The sequence below is a fragment of the Papio anubis genome, chromosome 8 (genome assembly GCF_008728515.1).
Source record: "Papio anubis isolate 15944 chromosome 8, Panubis1.0, whole genome shotgun sequence".
NCBI lineage: Eukaryota > Metazoa > Chordata > Mammalia > Primates > Cercopithecidae > Papio > Papio anubis.
This window is the reverse complement of record NC_044983.1, coordinates 98,617,344-98,645,224: the sequence shown is the minus strand read 5'-3', so window position 1 is coordinate 98,645,224 and position 27,881 is coordinate 98,617,344. Positions and strand designations below refer to the sequence as shown.

Sequence of the window (27,881 nt, the reverse complement as noted above, 5' to 3'; positions counted from 1 at the left end):
AAAAAAAAAAAAAAAAAGATCAAGTGTAAAAGGGGAGGATGAGCACTGATATTTATAGCATACCTATTCTGTGCCAGGCAATTCATGTTTTACATACACCAGTTACCTCATTTAATCTTTAATACAGCCCTTAAACACTACCTGTATTAAGCTGTTCTTGTGTTGCTATAAAGAAATACCTGAGACTGGGTAACTTATAAAGAACAGAGGTTCAGTTGGTTCATGGTTCTGCAAGATGTACAAGCATGTTGCTGGCATCTGCTCCACTTCTGGGGAGGCCTCAGGGAGCTTTTACTTATGGCAGAAGATGAAGCAGGAGCAGCAGTGATTGCGGGAGGTGACACACTTTTAAATAACCAGCTCTTGAGAGAGCTCACTCACTAGCTCAAGGATAGCACTGGGCCATGAGGAATCCACTCCTATGACCCGAACATCTCCCACCAGGCCCACCTCCCGGGTTAGGGATTGCATTTAACATGAGATTTGATGGGGACATATATTCAAACTATCTGACTACTCCATCTTCCTTTAGACAGAGGAGGAAATTTAGGCTTAAAATCATTAAGTAATTCTCCCCAAATCACACAACCAGTAAGTGGTAGAGCAGGGATTTGAACCAAAGTCTGTCCACCTCCAAAGCCTGCATTATGGTCTCTCCACTCGTGGTTCCACACCCCAGCTTCAGATTAGAATCACCTGTGGAGATTTTAATGCAATGCTGACACCTTGATTTTCACCCCACAGCAATTAAGTCAGAATCTCTGAGATTGTGTGTGGCTTAACTATTGCTTTAAAAATCCGCAGATTATTCTAATGTGCAGCTATGGTTGAAAAATCTGTATACTAAACTTAATGTTAAATGTCAAAGTTGGAGAATGAACACATTATTATGGATCTAATACTTACGTATGACTAATCTGCAACAATCCAATTGTTTATGATAAAAATTACCCCAACACATACCCAAAGAGCTTTACTTCCCATTGTATTTGCTGCTGTTAGAAATGTAATCAACATTGTTCTCTCCAACTTGAATTCTGAGTAGGAACTGAGCACAAAGACTCAGGTTACCTCCATAGTAAATGGAGAAGTTGGCAGGAGAATAAGGGAATTTTCAGTCTTTTGTGTATTTTCCGGGGCTCCTCTTGAAACTGGAGTAGGTTAGAAATTGTTTTCCAATGAAAAATGAAAAATATCTTCAGAACTTTGTTTCAACACTTGTAGTTCTGAAGGACTTCATAAAAACTAAGAAAATTATGCTCTGGCTTGTAACTTAAATTCACTGAGAAGGAAAAAAGAGCTAACAAATTCTACCACCTTTGGATGCATAGAGTTGGAGGCTGATTGCAGAAAGACATTGCTCGTGGCAGGAAGACGTTGAAGTTTCTCACATGTCACCTTCCTTTCTCAGGATCTTGTAAGGGTGTGAGGATACAGACATCAAAGGCCCCGTGCTAAGACAGCTCCATAACAGCATGCAGATATTTGGTGATGAGGGTTCAGAAGAGGACTTGCTGTGGGGAAGAGAGAAAAGAGATGGGAAGACTCTGTGAATGAATAGAGAACTCTGCAATCATCCCAGTTCCTTTGGTTGCCCTGCAGTCTGCAGGTGCCAGGAGGAATCAGAAGGCGTCTGGAAAGGCTTTCTGTCTGTATGGAGTCAAGGGAGGGTCTTCAAATCTATGCTTTCTAAAACAAAGAAATAACGTTGATGAAACAAATTTTCCCCAGAGAAAGGGGAGAGCCCACAGGGTGAAGAAGATGCCTGGAGAAGGCGGCATCCTCAAATGGAAGGTAATTGCCCTCAAATCACTTAACTAGGATGACCTACGTTGCTTTCTTGTGTAGCCAGGTCTGTTATCAGATTAGAGTGGCTGCTTTCTTCCCTTATCTTCAGAGGCATCATGCCAGAGCCTGGGGCGAGAAAGGGCTGATATCCAGGAATGCAGGTGAAATTATAGCTATTAGCCCTGTCTTAGAGTGCGAGGAAAATGTGCACCCCTACCCCTGGCTAAGTTTGTGTGTTCCCATGTCATAAATTCCCTCCCTTTCTAATAGCTCTGCATAAACATCCCAGGGACTCAAAGTAACATCTGATTTCCCAAAGAGAACATTTGCATTTGTAACTGTCAGAAATAGGAGAGATCATGAAAGCTAAATGAATTGGGCTATAAACAGTTTGAAATATGTCTTTCAATTTTAAAAAACATGTTTTTTGTTTGTTTGTTTTGGGAAGAGAGGATCCTTTAGACTCAACAACAAAACAGAAAACTGTGAGTGCCATTTTGAGGCAAGACCAATTTGTCCTTCCCCCTCATACTTTCTGCTACCCCGTGACCTCCCTCTCTCCTTCCAGTCACAGAGTAGCCACCTGGTTTTGGAGTTTTAAAGGTGTGGTCCTGAGAGAGAGAGGAGGGCAAGAGAATCTCAAGATAGATTTGGAGGATTGAGGTAAGACAGTGGGGGTACTAGAGGTGCTTTCCCAAGTAAGTCCCCAGAAGGGAGGGAAAATATCCATGGAGAAGGGGCAGTGTGGTTGGTCCTGGCTAACAGGCCTGAACAGCAGACGCTATCGCAGCCCTGCATAGCACAGGGCAGTGGAATAACTTCACCGGTCCCCAAACTGCAGGGAAGCAGATAGGGTCTTAGAAGCATGGGGTTGCTTTCCTGAACCCAGTGTGGCTTGGAAGCCACAAAATGTTTCCTGTGCGCCCACAAGAGTGTAAGAAAACCACTGGGTAGGAAAGGACCTTGCAGACTGGAATGAGTCATCATGCAGACCAAAGTCCACCTCAGTGGATGGCAGTGTGGATGGATAGGGAAGGATGTCCGAATACTGTCTCTCGTGTGCACCCCTGTCCCAGCCTTTTGGTATTCCTAGTACAAAGATATAGCTCTTAGGAAAAGAGGAAACCCTAAATAGGCTGAGATTAAGTTTCTTTCACCTGGAAGAATGAAGACTATGGTAGATTTTGAGTTATAGAACTCGAACAGATTTTTGCATTTCTTGAACACCTAAGTCTATGGACTTATGTTAGCACCATCTGTAGAAATAAGCACGGTTCTCACCAGTTTTCAATTTGAATGCAGAAGGATCCCTATCTGGCCATAGCTCTGCCCTCTGCAATGGAAAACATAATTTTAGTGGAACTTAGAGATCTTTGAGTAAAGACAGAAAAATAACAAAGTCTGTTCTTTACCACCTCACTTTTTTTGTACACTTATTTGAAAGCATTTTCACATTAAACAATTTGTTTCTATCTGTTTTGTGGCAAACAGATCTGTTAGAGGAATTATTGCATTGTTTTCCTCCTAGAAAGTTGTTTCCTTAATCTTTCCACAAAGTCTTGAGAATGTTAGCTTCTCTTTCTACATTCCTGGAAATCACAGCATGCTGTTCCTCCTAATGGCACTCCCACCTTCATCATTCTGTGCTTACAGTTTCACTGCATTCCATTGTTCTAATGAGGTGACTGAGTGGAAGCTGAGGTTAGCAAATAAAACTTAGAACAGGAGCAGCCCTTGGCTCCTTTCCCTTGGAGGCTGCTTCAAAAGAGGTGAAATTTTCAAAGATAGAACTTCAGGGAGAGGGTTTTGTGTTCCGGCTTCAAAGTGGCAATTCTTTCCTGAGTTGTCACCTGGACTATCTTACCATATTTCCTGGTTGAATGACTCCTCTAAATCTTACCTTAGCCTGGCCAAATATCCCTGGTCCCTTTGATATCTAAGTCTTCTGGCCAAGAAGCAAATTCCTGCAGTTCCAAGTCAGTAGCTCAAGTTCCTGGGACAGACTACCCGCAGGCCCTCAGGTTGCTGTCTGGTTGTCGTCTAAAAAGTTGATATCACAGGCCAGTTGAGATCGAAGAGTCTTGGGTTGAAAAACTGACTCACAACTTCTAATTGTAAGGCCTTACACAAAATTCTTAAGTTTCCTCAGCTATAAAGTGCGGATTATAACAATATCCCACAATACCTCTGACAATGAAATAATGTGTATATATTGCTTGGCACCGGATATGGTTTGGGTCTGTATCCCCACCCAAATCTCACGTTGAAATGTCATCCGTAATGTTGGAGGTGGGACCTGGTAGGAGGTGACTGAATCATGGGGGTGATTTCTAATGGTTTATCACCATCTCCCTAGAACTGTTCTCATGATAGAGTTCTCGTGAGATCCGGTTGTTTAAAATTGTGTGGCACCTCCCCACCCCACTTTTCATGCTGCTCCAGCCATGTACAATGTGCCTGCTTCCTCTTCACCTTCTGCCATGTTTGTAAGTTTCCTGAGGCCTCCCCTGCCATGCTTCCTGTACAGCCTGTGGAACTATGAGCCAATTAAACCTCTTTTCTTTATAAATTGTCCAGCCTCAGGTATTTCTTTATAGCAGTACAAGAACTAAAACAGCACCTAATAGGCATTAAACAAATAATAATTCCCTGCTCCTTCTGCCTAAGCAGACAGGATGGGTTTGTGTATCTAAACTGTGGGACTTTACAAAGACTAAAATGGAATCTCTTGAGGCATTTCACCATAATCAATAAAATAAAGTATTTGTAATCATGTTTATTTATCTGCTGATTTCCTGTTATGTATTTATCACATTATATTTTAGCTGTCTGATTATGTTATGAGATCATTCAAGGTTGGAACTCTGTCTAAAATTCTCTGTAAATCTCCAGGACTTCAAAAACCTCAGTGAATGCTTGATAAGTGCACAAATGAATTAATAGATTCCTAATTAGGCATTTAGATGATGGATTTTGCTAATGCCCTTGTCCCGTAAGTACTTTAAATTTAATAAATAATTGTTGAGGACATAGAATGCTCAACATAATGTGTCTTATGATGCTAAGGTCCTTACAATAAAGTGGAAGATCCTAATCACTTACTAGACAAGCACAAGAACTTCTACAACATGAATAGATTGGTACCATAAACTATACATAGAAAGATGGGGTATTTAGCAGAGGGAGAGATTACATTTGGTTGAGGGATTAAGAAAAGTTTCATTGCAGAATGAGATAGCAATGGAACTGAACCTCAGAAGGTGAATGAGTGTGACAACAGTGACGACAGGGATGCTCCAGTGGACATTTGTGTCTAAGGCACAGTGTGATGGGTGTCCAGAGGGCTGCAAGTAGACTGGTGTATAGCACAAAGTATGTGTAAGTTGGTTAAAGCTGCAGACAGAGGGAGGGTTTTGAAAACCAGCCAGACTGAGAAATTGGGTAAGTCCGGCAATGAGAGTTACTAAAAATTTAGAGCAAGGAAGCTTCAGTTTTAATTAATGTTTATGGAGTGCCTTCATTTTACAGATTAGGCAAATGAAGTTCAGACAAGTTAAATGACTTGCCCAAAGTCAGACGGATTGAAAGTGACAGAGCTAGAATTCTACTGGGCTCCCTTGACTCCAAGATCAATACTCCCAGCACACCACAGCCACTCCTCTCGCTGTGCAGCAGGATAGGCTGAACTGCAGCGAGGGTGACTGAAGGTAGGAATCTCAGCTGAGAGGAAGGAGATATGTTTCCTTTACATTCAGGCACTGAATCACTGCCACAAGCAAAGCAACCTCAAACATAAGATGATCTCCCATCTTCCCAATGAGAGGATCCAAAAAGATCTGATCTGAATATAGAAACTGACTGGAAGTGATGGAAGGAGCCAGATTTTGAAGTAAATATGGAGGAAGCCAGTCTTAGTAAAGTCTAAATCTTAAGGGGTACAAAGATACAGTTAGATAAAAGGCATAAGTCCTAGTATTTGCTAGTACAGTAGGGATATTATAGTTAACAATAATTTATTGTGTATTTCAGAATAGCTGGAAGAGAAGAATTGCAATGTTCCCAACACAAAGAAAAGATCAATGTTTAAGGTGATGGATATTCCAATGACCCTGATTTGATCATTACACATTGTAGACAGCAATCAAAATAGCACCAGCATTCCCAAAATATGTACAACTGTTATATATCAATAAAAAATTTAAAATTTAAAAAGCATAAATGATGAAGGCAGCAAGTGCTATAATCAGATTTGCATTTTAAAAAGATAATTTTGTCATTAGTGTGGAGCCTGGATTAGAGGCAAAGTGGGAGATAAATAATGCAGTAGACTTCTACAGAAATCTAGGGGTTTGGTGGCCTGTGCTAAGGTGGTGGTTGTGAGACATGAGAGGAAAAGACAGATATAAGAGGTATTTGGGAAGTGTGGGAGAAAAGATTCCATCAGAGAGGGAGAAAGGAGGGTCAAGGGCGACTCCAGAGTTTCTGTTTTGAGCAATTTTGTGTATAGTGGGTCATTGAATGTCAGATGCAAGGCACGTTGATGAGGACAAATTTATAGAGCTAGGAAACTGGAGTGGTATCAGGAAGGGAGAGATAAAGAGGAGAGAAAAGATGTGATAGCAATGTAAGCAGAAGAGTCAGGAGGAGTGGCTGAATTCAGGGAGATGCTGAGCTCAGTTTGAGGCACTTTATTCTCTCCTGCCCCTCTCCCTCCAGCTGAGATTTCAGCTTTGTCTTGAGAGTTAATCATGTGCCACCATCAAAAATATTGTCTTTCTTGTTCTGATTATTCCAGGAGGAGCAAGAAAACATGGTAATTACCACTTTGTAATTTCCTCTCGGGGAAAGCTAAGTCTTATTTCAAATGAACATAATATTTCATTGACATAGAAAAGAATGAAAATCTTCCCTTGAAAACAAGAATAAACAAAGCAGTCACAGCAATCAATCACTTCCAGGTCACCAAAGGAGAAAATGGTTAGATGATATAATCACTGGCCTAGGAATAGGGTGATCAACCCTCCTTGGCTGCCTGGAACTTCCATGGTTTTAGCACTGCAAGTGCTGCACCCTGGAATCCCTCAGTGGGATTAGGTTTGGATTCTAATCCTGATTCTACTGCTGATTCACTATGAAAACAGATACATTCTAAGCATAGTTCCCTCATCTATAGAATGAGGGGAAAGGGCTTCTTTATATTCTCTCCTGAGATGAGCTCCTGCAGTCCCACGAATCATGTATTGCCAATGACTGCTGAGAGACCACCTGCTCTCATCCCTAAGCTACAGACTTGAATTTCCAATGGCCTACTCGACGTCTCCACCCAAATGTCTAATAAGCATTAAACACTTTCATGACCAAACAGAACTCTTTTTGTTTGTTTTTTGAGATAGGGTCTCACTCTATCACCTAGGTTGGAGTGCAGTGGCACGATCATGGCTCACTGCAGCCTCAAATTCCTGGGCTCAGGTGATCCTCCTACCTCAGCCTCTCAAGGAGCTGGGACTATAGGTTCCTGCCACCACACCCAGCTAATTTTTCCTTTTCTGTTTTTTGTAGAGACAGAGTTTCACCATGTTGCCCAGGCTGGTCTCGAGCCATCTGCCCCGGCCCCAAAATGTTGGGATTATAGGCATGAACCACTGTGCCCAGGCCCAAAGAGGACTCTTGATTTTCTTTCCCAAACCTATTCTTCCCCATACCTTCTATTTCCCATAAAATGACATCAACCAAATATCTAGGAATCCTCTTTGATTTTCTCATCTGCTCTCTGTACCAATTCCAGGCCAAAACAGCAAATTCTGTCAGTTCAACCTCTAAAATGTATCCCAAATCCATCTACTTCTGCTAACAGTAGCCAGAGGGATCCTTTAAAAATAAAAACTCGGCCAGGCACGGTGGCTCATGCCTGTAATCCCAGCACTTTGGGAGGCCGAGGCGGGTGGATCACCTGAGGTTGGGCATTCAAGACCAGCCTGGCCAACATGGAGAAAGCCCATCTCTACTAAAACTACAAAATTATCCAGGCATGGTGGCGCATGCCTGTAATCCCAGCTACTCAGGAGGCTGAGGCAGGAGAATCACCTGAACCCAGGAGGCGGAGGTTGTGGTGAGCCGAGATCACGCCATTGCACTCCAGCCTGGGCAACAAGAGCAGAATTCCGTCTCAAAAATAAATAAATAAAGGCAAATAAAAATTAAATAAATAAAAATAAAAACTCTAATTCCTATTCTTCCTCTTTCGAATATCTCAAATAAAAAACTGTTTTAGAAGCATCTCTTCTTTAAAGGGATTTAATTTAACTTTCTTTGCCCACTCAATTGATGTATTGGAATATACATATTTACTTGGGTCTTTCATGGATCTACAGGGAGTGTTGCTGACCTTGTTACACTGCTGGGTATGAGTATTCTGTCTGCCTGGAGAACAACATTGCATATTTGATGCTAACTTCTAGGTGTTTATCTGTACAAAGGAAAGATGTGAAAGCCCCAAATTCACTGCCCTATAACTCCTAACAAATCACATCTTTACATCCGAAATCATGTCTCACTTGCCAGTTACCAGTTTGGGGAAAACTACCTGCCAAAGAGTCTGCAAATGAAAGATGTCAAGTTTAAAGGAACATCATAAAGTTCCTAGAGCCCAAACCAACTAAAGAGATGTCTTCCTCTACATTATCTGGAGTCAGTGCTTCTTCCCAGAACCAACAAGTACATGCTCCTCAGGATGGTTTCTTGAAGATATTACTTTCCTCACCCCAGGGATGTCTAAGTTCCATTTTGTGTTAGATAAGAAGGTGCTTATTTTGAAAAAAGGTTCATTTTGTGGTGGATGGGAACAAAGTACTTAAATAAAGGGCCAGCCTTCTGGGACATTTACCCTTGACAGCTGAATTTTCTATGCTAGTCTTGCTCATTTCCTGAAAATTTCAGGGCTGAATCACAGTTCAACAATATTAACCTTGTGTTTACCTTCCTGTGCTAGATACTGTGCTAAGTGCTTTTTCAATATATCCTTACTAAATCCTCCCAATATCATGAGATATTTTGAGTCCCATTTTCTAAATGGGCAGAAGGGAACATGGGGAACTGAAATGACTTGCCAAGGTTACAAACCTAGTAGGTGGTGAAGCTGGCATTCAATCCAGGAAGTCTGACTTAAGGCTGCCTCATGGAGTTTTTGAGACATGAGTTCCATCTGTGATCTGCTGAGCCAGTGATTCTCAACCATGGCTGTACGTCAGGACCATCTGGGGAATTTTTAAACATCTTGATTCTAGGTTGTACCCCAGACCAGTTAAGCCAGAATCTCTAGGGGGTGGGGCCCAGGCAGCAATAGTTTTTAAATCTCCTTAGGTGATTCCAGTGTGCAGCCGTATTGCCAATCAGTGTTCTATACAATCGTAATTCTTTCCACTTGTTATTTTTTAAATTGTATTATTATTTTTTGAGGCGGAGTCTAGCTCTCTTGTCCAGGATAGAATGCAGTGATGTGATCTCAGCTCACTGCAACCTCTGCCTCCCAGATTCAAGCAATTCTCCTGTCTCAGCCACCTGAGACTACAAGTACACACCACCACACCTGGCTAATTTTTATATTTTCAATAGAGATAGGGTTTTACCATATTGGTCAGGCTGGTCTTGAACTCCTGACCTCAGGTGATCCACCCACCTCGGCTTCCCAAAGTGCTAGGATTACAGGTATGAGCCACCGCACCCAGCCTCCACCTGTTATTTTTTAAAACTAGAAAATAATTATATTTGTTGCTTTCCACAAGGAATAGTCAAGAGGCCAATGAGTACAAGACATTGTATACCCCCTATATTTGCATTTCCTTTCTCTTTGGGGACCCAGCTAGCTCAGGCCTTCACTTCCCTATTAAGGAAGAGGAAAAAGTGATTACGGTGGTACCTAGATAATGCTTAGATTTGTAATGTGTTTTAGAAAAAAAATGAATTTATTAGTATTATCTTCAAATGATTTTTAATATTGTGGCACAACTGGAAAGACTGCTACTGCTTTATTGCTGTTAAGAAAAGAAAGAAACAAAGCTGAATTTTGCAGATTTGTATCTAGGGTGCTATAATTGATCCTAGAGTGGCACTGACAACTTGGAAGTGCCAAGATATGATGCTCTACAAAGGGCTGTGAAGTTACTTGCATAGTGACAGAAAGTGAATGAACTTTTATTGAGCCCTTACTCATGGTTTAGTGGACAGAACATGGGTTTTTATAGACAGGCAGACATGGGTGTAAATCCCAACTCTGTCATTTACTAGCTGTGGTTTTTTTGGTTTTGTTTGTTTTTATTTTTTAAGACAGGATCTTGCTCTGTTGCCCTGGCTGGAGTGCAGTTGTGCCATCTTGGCTCACCACAACTTCCGCTTCCCGGGTTCAAGTGATTCTTGTGCCTCAGCCTCCCAAGTAGCTGAGATTACAGGCCTGTGCCACCATGCCTGGCTAATTTTTGTATTTTTAGTAGCGACGGGGGTTTCACCATGTTGTCCAGGCTGGTCTTGAACTCCTGACATCAGGAGATCTGCCCTCTTGGGCCTCCCAAAGTGCTGGGATTACAGGCGTGAGCCACTGTGCCTGGTTGGCCTTGGGCCTGTAAGTCTCCATTTCCTCATCTGTGAAGCGGGGGCTGATAAGGCTCACCTGGCAGGACTGTATGATTGATGAGATATGTGCAAAGCATCCAGTACAGTATCTGACGCATGGTGATAATTATAATCATGTGGCAGATGCCATGTTATCCACATTTGTTATCTCCCTTTATCTTCACAATACACCCTCAAAAAGATGCTGTTATTTTCATTGATGGAGGTGAGCCCTGAGAGGCTCCACAATTTGCCCCAAGGCACACAGCCTTGAGACGTCCAGTTAGGACTGGTCTTCTGTACCCAAAGCCTGTGAAGGCTGGCTGCCACACCGTGCTTCACAGGCCATCCCGTAGCTGATATATCTATTAGAATAGAGGGAGATCGAGTGTCTGGATAATGGAATCAAATTTAAAAGGCAAACAAATTTTCAGCTATCTTCCAAGCACATGACAATGTTATGAAAAAGGCTATTTGGCTCAGAAAGGGCACTATCACTTACCCCTTTTCCTTTTAAGGTGGAGCTCTACCTGGAGAACACGCATCTAAGAAACTGAAATTGCAAAGCTCCCTCTGGCTTAAGTACTCCTAGCCTTAGCTCTATGCTAAACTAAAAAAAAAAAAACAAAAAAACCCAAAAAAAACAAAAAAGAAAAACCTGGGTGAGCCATTGTCTAATCACATCATATCCCCATTCCCAAGAGAATTAAGCATAAATTTTTTCTGCCACTGGCTTTTATGGTTTCCCATGAGAGACCATAAAAATTCAAATTGTGGTACATTTTGAAGTAATTTAAGAAGAATGAAATATTGTTGAAATAATTTGGGAGCTCACTGCAAGGGAACTTGGGAAATATAGCCAAGCTGGGTTCCTAGGAAGGAAGAGAATGGGTTTTACAGAATAGGCACAAAATCCCTGCCACACAGGCCATCAAGTGGAGGTGTGCAGTGGTCATTTGGAAATATGGCATAGGAGCTTGGGATAGAGTGGAAATAGCATCTAAATTGTTGAGGCCATGGGATCAGATGAACTTGTTAAGAAAATTGGGTAGAGTCTGCAGAGGAAAGGTTGAAAAAGGAACCTTGAGGAATACCAGAAACTAAGGGACAAGCAGAGGAAGAGGAATCGGCAAAGGAGACTGACAAAGAGTAGAATCAGAAAGACAGGGGTGCCCAAAAGCAGGGTAGCATTAAAAGTTGACAAAACTTTGAGGAAAGCCATCCTAGGGCTGCCATGACAAAATACCACAGACCAGTGGGCTTTAAAAACGAAATTTATTTTAACAGATGCAGAGAGGTCCAGTAGGATGAGAACTTAGATGGTGTCATTGACTTTGGCAATTAGAGTATTCATGATCCTAGAGTGTAGTTTCAGTTGGAGTGGTGGAATCAGAAGTGAGATGGTAGAGGCCTGAGAAGGAAATGCAAAGTGATGAAGTGGAGTTATGGAGCAGAGGGCTCACTGACAATGGAAGACTTTTCTGGCATCCCAAGCAACTACTGATCATGACATCTCAATTAGTCAGTAAATCTGTGCTGGGCACCATATTTCTTGAAGTGCCATCTTAACAGTTTTTAGTTGAGTCAGCTATTGCAAATGTCTTTCTTCATCAGGGAGAGTGATAGGCTCACTGTGTGGAGCTCTTAAGTTTGCATGCATTTTCCTTCTCATCCCAGCTCCCACTACTCACAATGCCTTATAGCATCCATTTATATCACATGCCTGTCCCCTGAAAGCATGTAGTTTGTGACTTCTGTTAAGGTATCTCTTGGGGCTCTTTTCCAAGTTACTTCTTATATCTAGGATAAATCAGAGTTTCCCTCTAAAGCAAAACAGAACATTTATTTACTTACTTATTGTTCTTAACATCTTTTATTGTGGTACAATATACATAAACAGAATGTTTATAGACCAGTGGCAGTGGGATGTATGTCTCATGCTAGGGAGGAAGTGGAGAACTATCTACTGGTGGAAACCAAGTTGTGGAAAAGATGATATTTGACAATGATAATAAAAAAGAAACACAAGAGAGAGGATGCTGTTTATATAGAAGCCTGCAACTACAATGACTCTACCCTGGAGATTGATCAAGGAAGCATCCAGTAAAGGAATGTGTTATTAAACCAGCTACCTGCTGAGTAACTGGAACTTAATACAGCTGGGAAAACTCTAGGAGCTTGTACAAAATACCTATCTCAGCATTACCCCACCCAAGCTTGAGGGAGCTCTCAGCAGTCATTGACTGATTGACAGGTGCTGGGATGGGGATAGGAATGAATAAGCATCAACAGCGCCAAAGTCCTAGCAACTCCTGCCATGGGAGTGGTGAGATAAAGACTTCAGGCCACAGAGAGCAGGTGCCACAGTTGGAAGTCAACATGGGTGCAGTAAAGGGGTTGAAGGAAAGGTAGAGCCAGTGTTGTCTGCTGTAGTCCTGTGCTCTTTTGTCCTCTGCCATTCTGATTCCTTTGAATCAAGTTCTACAAGTCTGAGTCCTGTCCCACAAACACGTGTCTCATAAAAATGTGCAGATATTTTTCTAGGGTATTGTATTAGATCGCTAGGGTTGCCATAACAAAATATTGCAGACCAGTGGGCTTATAAAACAAAAATTTATTTTCTCATAGTCCTAGAGGCTAGAAGTCTGAGGCAAGGCTGGTTTCTTCTGAAGCCTCTCTCCTTGGTTTGTAGGTGACCATTTTCTCTTTTGAATTCATAGGGTCTTTCCTCTGTGTGTGCCTGTCCTAATCTCCCAATCTTGTAAGAACACCAGTCATATTGAATTATGGCCCATCTACATGACCTTATTTTACCCTACTTAACCTCCTGAAAGACACTATATAAAAATACAGTCAGTCATATTCTCAGGTATTGGGGGTTAGGATTTCAAATATGAATTTGAATTTGGGGGGGACACAGTTCAGCCCTTTACAGGTATATATTTTAAAATGGGATTGTTTTTCCAAATAATATATACATTTTAAATTTGAATAAGTTGGCTAAATTGACATTGAAGAGTGACAGAATATGCCTCTCCAGAATATGCCATTTTGGCATAAGGGTTATTTTGAGCTAAAAGCACTTTTAAAAAGCGGGTACAAACAAAACTTTTTTTTTTTTTGAGACAAAATCTCACTCTGTCACCCAGGCTGAAGTGCAGTGGCATGACCTTAGCTCACTGCAGCCTTGATCTCCTGGGCTCAAGTGATCCACCTGCCTCAGCCTCCTGAGGAGCTGGGACTGTGGATGCACACCACCATGCCTAGCTAACTTTCTCTTTCTTTCTTTCTTTCTTTCTTTCTTTCTTTCTTTTCCTTTCTTTCTTTCTTTCTTTCTTTCTTTCTTTCTTTTTCTTTTTCTTTCTTTCTTTCTCTCTCTCTCTCTTTCTTTCTCTCTCTCTCTTCCTTCCTTCTTTCCTTCCCTCCCTCCCTTCTTTCTTTCTTTCTTTCTTTCCTTTCTTTCTTTCTTTTCTTTCTTTCTTTCTTTCTTTCTTTCTTTCTTTCTTTCTTTCTCTTTCTTTCCTTCTTTCTTTCTCTCTCTCTCTTTCTCTCTTTCTTTCTTTCTTCTTTCTTTTTGTAGAGATGGGGTCTTGTTGTGTTGCCCAAGCTGATCTAAAATTCCTGGCCTCGAGTGATCCTCCCGCCTCAGCCTCCCAAAGTGCTGGGATTACAGGTATGAGCCAAGTGCTCAGTTCTTCAAGCAGAACTTTCTGACTTCTTTTTTTCCTGAAAGCATATAAAACTCCCATGTAAAAGATGCCTGCTCTGTATCAGGAGGAAAGAAATATCTTTATCAACAGAGACAGAGAAAATTCTCTGTAAACAATCGAATTTTGTTAAAACAACTCTTATCTTTCTTTAGCTTTCCTGTATATTTTAATTACTTTTTCACAATTGCCTCACTTTGTGCAACATAGTAGGAAAGCATTGAGATTTTGCAACTTCCTTGGGCAGTCATTTCTTTATAAAGTCTCTCAAGTCACATAAAACTTAAAATTAAATAAATCTGTATGTTCCTCTCCTGCTAGTCTGTTTTATGCCAATCTAATTCTCAGGCCCTGCTGGGGTTCCTATGAAGGTAGAGGTAAAGCTTTGTCTGCCCTACACCATCCAACATAGTATCACTAATTCCATTTCAACCAGCAGTGTGTGACATTACTTCTTTCCCACACCCTTCCCAACACTGATATTATCACATTTTAAAAACTTTGCTAATCAGATAGGTAAAAAAGTTGCATCTTTTTTTTTTTAAACCCACATATGCCTAATTACTGATGACACTGAGGATCTTTTTATATTTTTATTGGCCATTCAACTTTCCTCCTGCCTGTTCATGTTATTTTCTCTTGGTCATTTGTCTTTTGCTTATGAAATTCTCATTTGTTTAAATGTATATGACTATACTAACTCTGTGATACATGGGCTGTAGATATCTTCTAATAGACTATCATTCATCTTTATGTGGATGTTTATCATACAGAGGTTTTAAATTTCAATGTGGTTACCTGCGCCCTGGATCTGTTCTCTTCTCACTTCCTCAAGGACTTTTTTACTCCATGGATAATGCCCCCACCCTTCCAGCTTCAACCTCACCCTAAGGAATCCTTGCAATTGTTGAGAAATATACTCTACTATGTCACACTTTTTATGACTTCTCCTTAACCTGTCCCTTTCTCCAATTGCTGGCCTCTTTTTGCTTTGTTTCATAGCAACATTTCTCAAAAGACAGTTTGTTTTTTTTCATTCTCTCTACTTCCTCACCACCCCTCCAGTCATCAACCTCTGTAGTCTGGCTCTGTGACCACCTCTCTGCTGGAATTGTTCTTGTTAAGATCACCAGTCACCTTCATGGTGCTAGCTGGAGTCACATCTCTGTTCTCACGTGATTTCACCTTTTGGCAGCATTCACCATGACTGACCATTTCTCCCTTCATGAAACCTTTTTTTAAATGTTGGCTTCAGTAAATGAGCTCCCTGTTTTCTTCCTAACTGCCTCAGCACTTCTCAGTACCCTTTACTGACTCTTCCTCCACCACCAAGTCTCTGAATGTTGGAGTGTCTCTCGGCACAGCCCTGGACTTCCCTCACTAGCTTCTCATCAGGTGAACTAACTCCTGTGCCATTAAATATCTTGCATGTGTTGATGACCCCCAAATGCACAACTCCTCCCTTGACCAATTCCTTGAACTTTAGACTCGTACATCCAGTTCCCTGCTGGACACCTCCCTTTGGTTATTTCATACTTAATTGGTCTAAAATGGTTCTTTTTGATTTTCACTGCCTCCCCAAAAAAACTTTTCCCGCCCTGTTTTCCCCTATCTTGCCAAGAACCCTGTTGCTCAAATCAAAAAACTTAGGAATCACCCTGATTTCTCCCTTGACTTCACTTTCTACACCCAGTCCATCAGCAAGTCCTAATGTTTCTATTTCCAAAATGTTCTCAGCATCCATCTATTTTCATCCATCTTTGCAACCATTACCCTATTCCTTGCACTGACATCTCTTCCCAGGGTTATAGCTGTAGCCTCCTAAACGGTCTCCTGCTTCCATTCCTGCTTCTGTCCAGCTCATTCTCCTGTTAACATTCTTTTCAGCATTTATCCCCATCTTAAGTTACTGTAATAACTTATTTCTTTACATTGTTATTGTCTGTTTCCTCTACTATTTTGCCATCTCCATGAGGGTAGGGACCATATCTGTGGTATCTCTCACCACATCCCAACTTCTGGCACATTGAAGAGTCTCAGTAAATACATTTGGATTAAATAAATGAGTTAAGTGAATGCATGATTTTAAATATTAGGTAATATTCATAATTTGCTCAGAAAATTCTCCTGAGATTAGCCACTTCCCAGACTGGTGAAACAGAAGAATATGACCTTGTGTATCTTAATGACTCCTGAAAAGAGTGTAAAGACAACATGCTTGGGAACATAAAGTGGAGCAGGAGTTACAAGCTCAAACGTCTCTAGGTTCTGGCAGGTAACAGAAATGGGGAGGTTACCGTGTGTAAGCCACAATAAGTGGTAGGGACCATCACAATCTGAGACCCCCCAGCTATAGCCAATGCAGACTCATCAACTCCAGCCAGATGTGGCCAAGCAGCCAAGGGCCCAAGGGTGAGCGATCTTCCAATTTTTCGAAAGATGGAAGTATATGCATACAAATTATAATAGTTTTGTTCAATTTCTCAGACTTGAAAAGAAAAGGAATTAGTTTTGGCTGTGAGTAATCATTTGAAACAGCGACTTCCCCACAAAAAGAGGTTTGAGGTATGTAGTCAAAGACTCATGAAGCTCAAAGGAATTAGGGACTCATGCTCCTTCTAACTTGTTGCTCATCTTGGCATGGTTTTCATTCTTGAAGTTACTTTATGGCCCAGTGGACTGAGGTAGCTCCAGCCATTACCTCCTCATTCTGTACACCAGGAAGCAAAAGGGGAAAGAGCGAGCCTGACTTCCTGGAAACTTCTATGCCTCATTTTTATTTCATTTCATTGTCTAGAACTTAATTGTGCAGCAACTTCTAGCTGCAAGGGAGGCTGGAAAGTGTAATGTTTGTTCTAAGTGGACATGTGCTAAACTAAGGAAGAAGGGAAGGATGGATACTGGAGTTCTAAAGTAGGAGTCTCTGCCAGAGCTGGTTATTTATGTGAAATTCCTAAATTTTGACACCATGACAGCTAAAAACAGCAGCTCTGTTACCTGATTTCAGCAGAGGAGCTGCCAGTATCGTAAACCCTGCTTAGAGCAGCAAATGTGAATGGGAGGCATTTCAGTGTCACATGGGGCAGCCTGCAAGTCTGGCTGGTGAGGATCAAAAACAGATGCAGGTTAGCAGGACTCAGACAGGCAGTGCAAACGGGAGTGTGTTCAGGTACCCTGGGAGGTGGGGGTGGGTTGTGGAAAGCACTGTGAAGGTGGGCCATGAATAAAGTCTGAGGGGCTACTGTCTGTTACCTGTACATCCAAGCTGTGCTCAGGGCGTTGGCAGCAGCATGGGCAGTCCCTGGCTTCCCTTACCTTTAGGTCTAAGCACTTATTCCAAGGAGTGCAATTTCTATGTTCTCTGAACTATAAAGTCCCTCTCAGTATCCTGACCTCTCACACCAGGTCAAGGTCACCCTCTCTGGAGGGATAAGTGAGCCTGGACCAGACCCAAACTCCCTGAGAACTCACTGGCGCTTTCCAGTCACTGCCTTCACTACCAGCCCTCTTCAATTCTCTCTCTCTAGCCCCCTCCAATCACCCAAATTGTCCTCTTAGACTTGGGCTCAGCCCAGCCCAAGGCTCCATGACAATTCCCCTCTAAATGGCCTCATCTCCCGGTTACACCAGACCTTCTAGACATGGTGGCACCATGTGGTGGTAGGAAAAGAACTGAATTTGCAGACAGTCTTCCCCCACTTGAATCTCTACACCAAAACTTACTAGTTGACTAGACTATAAATATTTCTATAAGTGTAAATTGGTGCTAATAGCATTCTCCTTACCTACTTCACAAGGCTTTTTGGAGGATTCACAGGGATCACTTATGTAAAAGGTCTTCGTTTAAAAAAAAAAAAAAAAGTCTAAATAGCTCTGCATACAAATTTAAGGTTCCAGTAAAGATTCTCTGTAACTGCCCAAATATGTTTAAAATTAATGACTTTATTGACACAAACTTTGCCATGAAAAGTGTTATCCTAAAAGGATAGTAAGGATTAGTTTCTGTCTCATACACACATGAAAAAGTAGCCAGATGCATTTTTAGTCACATGGTTTAACTTCTGGTTGCTGTCTCCATGAAATCCAGATTGTTCTGGGGAGGGCCAGATCATATGCCCTGCATTTCCTTCTCCCCTGGAAGTGAGAAAGTGTTTCTATATAAAACAGAGACACTTTCTTACGGTGATAAATTCCAAACAACATGCAGCAGTGAACTGATGCAGAAACAAAGCTGTAAAGAGAAGCCACAAAGCACATCCCCAGGGAGAAAGAGCCCTTGAACTTGCAGGATCACTGCCAACCTTTGGCAGCTGGGGGCTCCTGCTGAGTAATGTCAGTGGGGACATATGAGTCACAGGTTTTGCTTTTATTTTATTATTATTAAGACAATTTTTTTAGAACATAAAGTTCCTAAAAGCCCTTTCTCAAAGAATCACAAAATGATAAAGGTTTAGAAAAACTATAGTTTTGTGTATGGTAAAGTCTTGTACAGTGATTAGAACACCTAGTTTAAGACACAAACCTACCCTGAATATAAAAGATTCCATTGCTGAGTGATTTGCAACACACACTATACCTTAAGGGTCTAATTCAGTCTCCTAGTTATGAAGTCACTGTTAGATTCAGGATAGACAGTAATGACTAACCAGACTCCAAATCCCTCAACATCTGCATAGTACCTGGCACAGGATGGACATTTAATGTTTATTGAATAAATATGCAATCTGCCAATGGAAGGAAGGAAGGAAAAATGACACTACCCACTTGTGTTTGAAGAATAACAGAGTTAGCAGATAAGGAGGTTGTGTATCTGACTTTTGACCTGCATGTCAGTTCTCCGGACTATGTTATATAAACATAACATCATTAGGCTGCCTATTTCTGCTAAACATGGAATTTATTGGTATAGTTTGGTACAACTTTAGTCCTATCTTTCCCAATCCCAGGCATGTTAACAATCCTTGAAAAATCCTGCTACATTAGTTTGGAGGAAAATACATCCAGATGAACGTTTCAAGACATACTAGAAAATTATTCCTATCAAAACATCCTTTTTCTGTGTCAGCTACCTCATTTCTAATGCAGTGCACATCAATCTAATGTCAGCGTGAATACACATCAACCAGGTGCTGGCTTTCTAAAGTGATTCCTTTGTAGATGCCAAAATGACAGTCCTGGGGTGGTGAACAGAGAGACCAAGGTGAAGCCATGCATGCTGCCACATGTCTCTGGATCATCTCCTTCTCCTACGCAGTGTTCAATCTTTGATTAACAATTGCAAATGACCCCAATAGAGAGGGAAGACAGTTAAGAAGACAAGCAAAGGGAACTGGAAAGCTATGTAAAATTGCAATGTCTGGCTGAGCCCTGAGGGGTATCCTTATTTGGATGCATTGGCCACAAGCATGGTGACATTAAGGACTGGAGGCCAACGTGGACATCAGAATAGGAGGACTTTCCAGGCAGATGAGGAGCAGGTATGACTGCTTCACAGACACCTCCCAAAGACATGCTATGGGCAGTGGGTTGATCCATGGGAAACTGGATCTGATCTGTCTCATACGAAGCTAAGGAAACAAGGATAACAAGGAGTTTTTCTCTACCTTGATTTTTTCAATATGTGGGTTTAGAGTTGGATGGAAGCCAGCTTTTAAGTGACCCTGGTAAGATTTGTAATGATAATATTTAAAATGAAAGAAGGAAAGAATAAGCTTGCCTGAAACAGAACACACTATAATGGGCAGGAGAGTTTAGTACTAAGGTGTGACTCTTTCACCCAGGAAATGCATTCCTACTTTTCTGTTTCATAAACTGACCTGTAGTTTTAACTCACTACTTTTACACCAGACCCTATTATAGGAGTTGCAAAGAGACAAACTGAACTGCACATTTGCAGTTTATTAACATATGTAAGCACTATGCCAATACATTTACATGATAAGTAGAAGGCTCAGAAGGGTCCCAACAAATCAGGCAGCAGTTTGCTGCCAGGTAAGACAGTCTTGCCAGGGACTCAGTAGCATTCAGGTCCAGCAAGGGGCAGCCACTTCTTCAAGGTTCTTTGATGGTATCCAGTGCCTTGAAGGACACAGAAGAAGTCCATCTACCCTTCTGCTTGGACTCTCTGCTAGTTGACACAGTTCTTTGTGATTCTTCGACTTCTGTCCATCTGTTGGATGCTGTCTGTTACATTAATGGTGACTTCTTTTGCAGACATTCTCTTAGCATCTCTTTTAGCCTGTTAAGTTGAAAACAGTGAATTGAGTTACTAGGAAATGTAAACCAAAGAAAATGACTGAGGCAAGTCTCAATCAATTTAGTGGTTTATTTTGCCCCAGTTGAGAGTGTGCCTGGGAAAAAGGAACACAAATCACAGGAACATTTGTGATCTGTGAGAAAACTCCCAAAGAGGGTTTGAGGACTTCAATATTTAAGGGGGAAAGAGTCGGCAGTAGGGGAAAGAGGAAAGGAAAAGGGAGGGTAGAGAAAAGGGGAAAACAGTTACATTCTTTTGAAGCTTTGATGAGCATTCACTGAATCTACATTTTATATGTGAGAGGAAGGGATAGAGAAACAGTCAAATATGCATTCGTCTCATGCTCAATGAACTTGCATTTTTACATAAGATAAAAGAAACATAGAATAGTTAATGAGTAAAATGTACATTTGTCTCAAGTGAGCAGAAGGATGACTCCTAGTCCTGTCTTTGTCCCACACCTGTGAAGATAGGCTGTTAATTTACATGGGGTGAAATCCAACAGAAATCTGTTTTAGGGTAAAGACCTTAGGGCCCACAAGGAATTTCTTTGTGAGAAATTGTGAGGGAGTCCCCTAGAAAGGTATGTGGCCTTCTGTCTTTGCAGTTATCTATTTAGGAACAAAATGGAAGGCAGTTTTGGGTGACTTAACTCCTAAGCTTAACTTTTCCCTTTGGCATAGTGAGTTTGGAGTCCTGAGATTTTTATTTTCCTTTCACAGAAATATGTGAAGGTCCTCACAATTTGCATTAATCTCTTGAGATTATCACAAATACACACACACACTCACACACACACAGAGTGAGGAAGGATGACCCACGAGAACGCATGCACATATGCTTCCTATCAGAGGTTTCTTTGTTGAATCTTTAATACCAACACAGCACAGAGCCTGGAATGTTCATTAAAACATTGTTGAGTGGCCGGGCGCGGTGGCTCACGCCTGTAATCTCAGCACTTCAGGAGGCTGAGGCAGGTGGATCACGAGGTCAGGAGATCGAGACCATCCTGGCTAATACAGTGAAACCCTGTCTCTGCTAAAAATACAAAAATTAGCTGGGCGTGGTGGCGGGTGCCTGTAGTCCCAGCTACTTGGGAGGCTGAGGCAGAAGAATTACGTGAACCCGGAAGGTGGAGCTTGCAGTGAGCCGAGATCGCACCACTGCACTCCAGCCTGGACAACAGAGTGAGACTCTGTCTCAAAAAAAAAAAAAAAAAAAAAAAGAACCATTGCTGAGTGAATGAGTGAATGAGCTACGGTCCATCAAAGGGTAATGTGAAAGTTTTCATAGTTGGCTTTAGTAGAGTGGTTAAGAGTTTGAGCTTTGGAGTCAGAGAGACTTTGGTTCAAATACTGGCTATATGATTTCACTATGGGCAAGTTTTTTCTAACCTCTCTAACCCTTATCTATAAAATTGGAAATAATAATATTATCTCTCTCATAAGATTTTTGTATGGATTAAATAAGGTAATGCATGTAAGGTACTTAGTACAATGCCTGTCACTAAATGAAAATGGGAAAAAAATAACCTTAAAAAGTAGGATAGACTATCCACTTCTAACTAAGGATAAACCAGTGACAAAAGTTCTGAATTAATATTAAACATTAAAGCATTAATTAAATTGTAGGTTCTTTAAGTATGTGTGTCCAGTCCCTGACTTTCCATCCCCCGCAATGAGAAAACAACTTTGGTGAGGGGCAGTCTTGTGCCTATTCTTGTGATTGTGTGCTGGGGGTGAATACGAGTGAGCCTGTGAGTTGCCTCCACTAGTGGATGGACACAGTTATTTGCTGCCCAGCCCCATTCCAGAAAGGACCTGCTGCCTCGCTGCAGGGAGAACAGTCAGCGAGTAGCCTCCAGTTGTCCCTTGAGGGGACAGCATCAGCTGCAGAGAGCCACCTCACTCAAGTTCATGCCCTTCCCAAGATGGCCCAATATGCAGGTAAATGGAAGGGCATAAAGGTGTGACCATTTGGGCCCTAAACAGGTCAGCTCCCACAAGCCATTTAGCTGCACCGGGCAGGGGTGGCTGGACTTCTCCCTTAACTCACTCCTGCTTCCATCGCCCCTTTCCACAGGTGTTGGCCTCAAGGGCACTTCCTAACATCCTGTGTGATGACATCTGGGTCTGCCTCCTGGGAACATAGTCTGCCTCAGATCCTGTGGGAACACCCTTCCAGGCATGAGCATCTCCTTGTGCTGGGTGTTGAGAGACGCGCATTTTTCATACAACATGGCCCCTGAACACAAGCAAACTACTTCCTCTGTAGTGCATCCAAATAAATGGTGAACTATTGCACTGATGGGGAAAAATCTATTGTTCTGTTGTATTTATTAACAAATGATATGTATGTTTCTAACATGTCACATAAATCCTGTGTCCTTGTGTAGCTGATGGCGACATCCCTCTCCAGATTCCCTTTACTCTGCCAGAGCATCCCTCCCAGCTGCTGTGACTGTTGGCTGCTAACTGCTCACAGCACACTCTTCTTTTGAGAACTGCCCACATCCAATTGGAGCCACCTCCTCCAGGAATGCCAAACAGGCCCATGTCCTGGAGAGGCCCATATCCCATGCCTGATTGTTAGGATACAAAAGGCTGCCCTTTTTGTCTTTTGGGGGTACAAATCCATGGTGCTTTGTGTGCCCCACGGCTCCTTGTAGTCAGGCTGAGGCTAGACTATAGCTGTTCAGCTGACTGAACTCACACATTTGCTGAATCTGATCCTCTGCCCTGCCCTGCTTCCTCTACTACCATGCAGGTTTCACCTGAGAGTACTTTTTCAATTACTTGCATCCTTTCAATTACTTGCATCCTTATCTCAGGTTCTGCTTCTAGGGAACCTAACCAAAGACAACACTTTATGGGTGATTTGAGAAACATTTAAGGATAATTTTGACTCTACATAATTTTAGTCTTATCTATTGATTTCATGAGATAGGATGTCACTGCTTTCCTCTGTGTGTTCCTAGTGCCTAGCACAGTTCTGAGACATCACAAGCTCTCAGTTTAACTTTGTTCGAATAAATGAATGAATGAATGAATGAATGCACTACACTTGTCAGTGTACCCTTGCTTTAACAACCAGTAGGCAATACTGTTTAGGGCTCAGTCTTACACTCAGGTTTTCTGAGCCTGAACTGGCACCAGGGCTAGCAAAGACTTTTATGGGCTTATTTTTCCCCAAAAGCAGAGAACTGATAAAATCACACAACCTTGAAACTAAGCATTTCTTGTTGTCTGTAACTCCTCCTGTCCTTTAAAGCATTCTTTCTAAGAGTAGTGAGGACTAAGCTCTGATTTTTAAAAATCTTGCCCAAATTCCTAAGGGGTCTGGAGAGTCATGCCCTACAAACCATAAATTCTCGTCAGATGGGTTTTATTTAACCCTGTATATCGTGACTTACTTTTCAATCTGACTCTGGCATAACAAGGAAGAAAATAAAAATATTTTACCCCAAAATGTTTTTCTGTCATATTTTGAAATGGTCCTGCAAAGCCATCCCTTGGGGGAAAACTCCACATTCTGTAGAGAATCCCCTTTCCCCTTCCTTTTGTCTTCCTTCCTTCCTTTCCAGATCCAGGCGATAATCAACTAAGTGCTAGGTGCCCTTTTAGGTAGGATAAGAAACATTTTACAACCTGCTCTCCCTGAAGTCTGCTATCTGAGAGCTTCCTCTGCACAACAAAACTTGGTCTCCACAATCCTTTATCTTAACCTGAACATTTCCTTTCTATTGATCCTAGATCTTCAGATAAACGCAACCAATTGTCTACCAGAAAATGTTTAAATTTATCTATAGCCTGGAAGCCCCCGCCCCCTGTCCGCCCACTCTGCTTTAAGTTGTCCTGCCTTTCTGAACCAAACGAATGTATTTCTTAAATGTATTTGATTGATGTCTCATGCCTCCCTAAAATATACAAAACCAAGCTGTGCCCTGCCCACCTTGGGCACATGTTCTTGGGACCTCCAGAGGGTTGTGTCGTGGGCCATGGTCACTCATATTTGGCTCAGAATAAATCTCTTCAAATGTTTTACAGAGTTTGACTGTTTTCATCTACAGTAGTTATTTCATTTTCCGAGGTCACATTGCACTATCCCATGCCTGCTAAACACACACACACACACACACGCACACAGATGCACACGCACGTATGCACACACACACAAAGCGTTGTGAAGGAAAAGAAAACAGTGATTCTGTTTCCTAAAGAAAACCGTGATGATTATGAGACCAGTTCCATCTGACTTCCATTTCTGGTGTCGCTACACAGCTTTGAGGACTGGGGCATGGAATACAATGCAGGGGTTTCTTTAAAGTGAGCCAAATTGACAGTAGTATTCCCTTCAAATTGGTGGGAGGTAAGAGGGCTTTCCAGAATGGAAATGGAAATGTTCCAAACTGCAGAAATGCTTTTCTTTAGAAAAGACTGTTGGTAAGATTTCACAAAAGTTTATTAAAGGTGATACACAGATAATACAAAGCTCTCTATTTCAGTCTGTACTTCTAAGCTTAAAAATCTAAGCAAAAATCCAGTAGTTGGATTTCCAAGCCTATTTAGGAGGCTACAAAGTAGTCATTCCTGTAACAGCCACAGATATATGTAATTGTAACCCAATTACAATAGGGCCATTTCTTAAATCTGTATATCATAAGCCTGCACAATGGAAATGTTCAGAGCACAAGTTTTGGGGCCAGATAGACCTGGGCATGGAGCAAGCCTTTGCTACCAGTTAGTTGCAACAAGACATGTTGCTTTGGCATTTGAGTTTCAGTTCTATTATCTGAAAAATGAAGGAAATAATGCCTGCTTTTTACTTTTCTTTGAGAGAATTAAGTATGTCACATAACATTGAGAGGGTTACCAACTTCTCCTAGTTTATTCTGGTTTATCCAGGGCTGATAATTTTTTTTTTTTTTTTTTTTTTTTTTTTTTGAGAGAGAGTTTCACTCTGTTGCTAGGCTGGAGTGCAGTGGCACAATGTTGGCTCACTGCATCCTCCGCCTCCCGGGTTCAAGAGATTCTCCTGCCTCAGCCTCCTGAGTAGCTGGGACTACAGGTGTGAGCCATGCCCAGCTAATTTTTGTATTTTTAGTAGAGATGGGGTCTCACAATGTTGGCCAGGATGGTCTTGATCTCCTGACCTTGTGATCTGCCCGCCTCAGCCTCCCAAAGTGCTGGGATTATAGGCGTGAGCCACCGCCATGCCCGGCCTGCCAAAAAGTTTTAAAACTAAATATCCTGCATCACAGAAACCTACTCAGGCCCCAGCAAACCAGGATGGTTAGTCACATCAATTATAGCTATTAACATTAATTTTATTTGTAAAAAGATGATGTCAGTCAAACAGCAAATTAAAATATAAAGCCCTATTATACTGAAACGAGGACTACTGCTACTACTACTTCTAAATGGCAACAACAATAACTCTAAAAGTTGTGCTTCCGGATAAAGGACAAACTGGAGTTCTGTAACTCCGATGATACAGGACTCAAAAGGTTCCAAGCCATAAACAAATCCACTTTCAAATAATGACACTGCATTTAAGTTAGCAAATTAAACAATTAGAATAACAATGCATTTTCTCAGAAACGTTTTATGAAAGAGAAGCTTTTGAATCTGACGTATCGACAGAAAAGTACCCAACCAAAAGCAGCCATGAGGATGTTCAAGAGGTTGGTAGTCGTTGCAATTGAGGACTAAACTCTGATTTGTTTTATCTTGCCCAAATTCCTATCTAAGGGGCCTGGGGAGTCATGACCTACAAACCATAAATTCTCATCAGATAGGTTTTGTTCGACCCTGTATATTATGTCTACTTTCCAGTCTGACTCTGGCATAACAAGGAAGAAAATCAAAATGTTTTACCCCAAAATATATTTCCTTGCCATATCTTGAAATCGCCCTACAGAGTCTCTTGTGGGAAAAATCCACATTCTATAGAGAATCCTTTTTCCCCTTTGTTTTCCTTCCTTCCTTCCCAGATCCAGGAGGTAATCATCTAAGAGCCAGCCACCGCTTTAAGTCTGTAAAAAAGTTACAACCTGCTCTCTCTAAAGTCTGCCATCTAAGAGCTTCCTCAACACAATAAAACTTGGTCTCCACAATCCTTTTTCTTAACCTAAACATTCCTTTCTATGGATCCCAGGTCTTTAGACAAACTCAACCAATTGTCGACCAGAAAATGTTTAAATTTACCTATAGCCTGGAAGCCCCCACCCCCCGCCTGCCCACTCTGATTTGAGTTGTCCCGCCTTTTTACACCAAACCAATGTATTTCTTAAACATATTTGACTGATGTCTCATGCCTCCCTAAAATATATAAAACCAAGCTGTGCCCCAACCACCCTGTGCACATATTCTCAGGATCTCCTGAGGGCTGTGTCGTGGGCCATGGTCACTCATATTTGGTTCAGAATAAATCTCTTCAAATATTTTACAGAGTTTGACTCTTTTCATCAACACGATCTAGTTACAACTCAAAAACCTTAGATTTCAAGTCCAAACAAGAGAGAAAGAAGATGAGAAAAAGAACTATCATGCCAGATATTTTATCTAGAAGTTTGGAGAAGTGAGTTGTTTTGCCCTCTGCTGAGAAGAGCAACATAAATACAAGAAACAATCACACCATTTTGCCCCTCAGTGCCTGTGATGCTTTATACAACATATTTTTCCCTCTGATGTAGTTTTCAGCCAGCCAAACCTTTTTATTTAACATCACGCCCCCGCCCCTTTTTAATGACAAGAAAAGAAAATGTGTTTCTATTGCAATTACTGGCTTAAAAAAAAAGTATGGGCCCCAATTTCATAATGAGAGGAGCCTAATTGGCACCTTTTTCTCGTGCAGCCGCGCCAATCCTTCCTCTACTTCTAACATTCTTGTTTTGTGAGTTTTATCACCATTGACTCTTGTTAATGGGCCACCTCTGTTTTCTCACCCAGTTTTACAGCTTTTCAACTCTTTGCTTACCTCATTTTAAGTTCTGCAGCTTTCGTACCCATGAATCATAGATTTTAGTCTTCTTGATACTGCCTCTTTAATTAAAAGCAGTCTGCCATTTCTCAAGGGTGACCAGATTGGCCGTGATGACCTCTTGCCAGTCTCTGACCCAGACGGACTTGTTTATCTTGGGGTTCAGATGTCAATAATTAGCCTGTTTCCTGTGGAGGTTGGGACAGCTTGGCTGCTCCTGGAGACCTGGATTCAAGACTGCAGCTACCTTTGTTCAGCCTTTTTTCACTTTCCCCACAGATGGAAATAGAGATGTTCTCAGCTTTGCTTGAACTCCACAAATATATCTGTACCTAATACAGGATTATACAAACCTTTTCATAGTTCTTCACAGACAACAAAGAAAAGCATGGCTTCTGAGATTATGATGTGTGAGACACCAATTTTTCTGCATAAGTAGTATTTTTAATTATAAAAGGAAGACATAATTATGGCAAAAAGAAATTCAACGAGTAAAGAAGGGCTTCTAGTGCTTTCCCTAGAGATAATTATGACTAATAATTTCT

At 41.5% G+C, this 27,881-nt stretch overlaps 1 protein-coding gene and 1 long non-coding RNA gene across 4 annotated transcripts in view; one reads left to right on the top strand and one right to left on the bottom strand.

Moving 5' to 3' along the window:
• On the top strand, positions 1 to 23,663 carry LOC108584066. The gene is made up of 2 exons (XR_001898949.3): positions 1 to 1,794; positions 22,438 to 23,663. It is a non-coding gene; the product is annotated as an uncharacterized LOC108584066 (long non-coding RNA).
• The window catches only part of BAALC (BAALC binder of MAP3K1 and KLF4), an 82,849-nt gene continuing 72,989 nt past the window's right edge, over positions 18,022 to 27,881 (bottom strand). For all 3 annotated transcript variants that reach the window (XM_031669699.1, XM_031669701.1, XM_031669700.1), the window contains one exon: positions 18,022 to 20,337. In XM_031669699.1, coding sequence (XP_031525559.1) covers positions 20,227 to 20,337 — 111 coding nt within the window. In that variant the 3' untranslated portion in view covers positions 18,022 to 20,226. The remainder of the gene's footprint in view (positions 20,338 to 27,881) is intronic.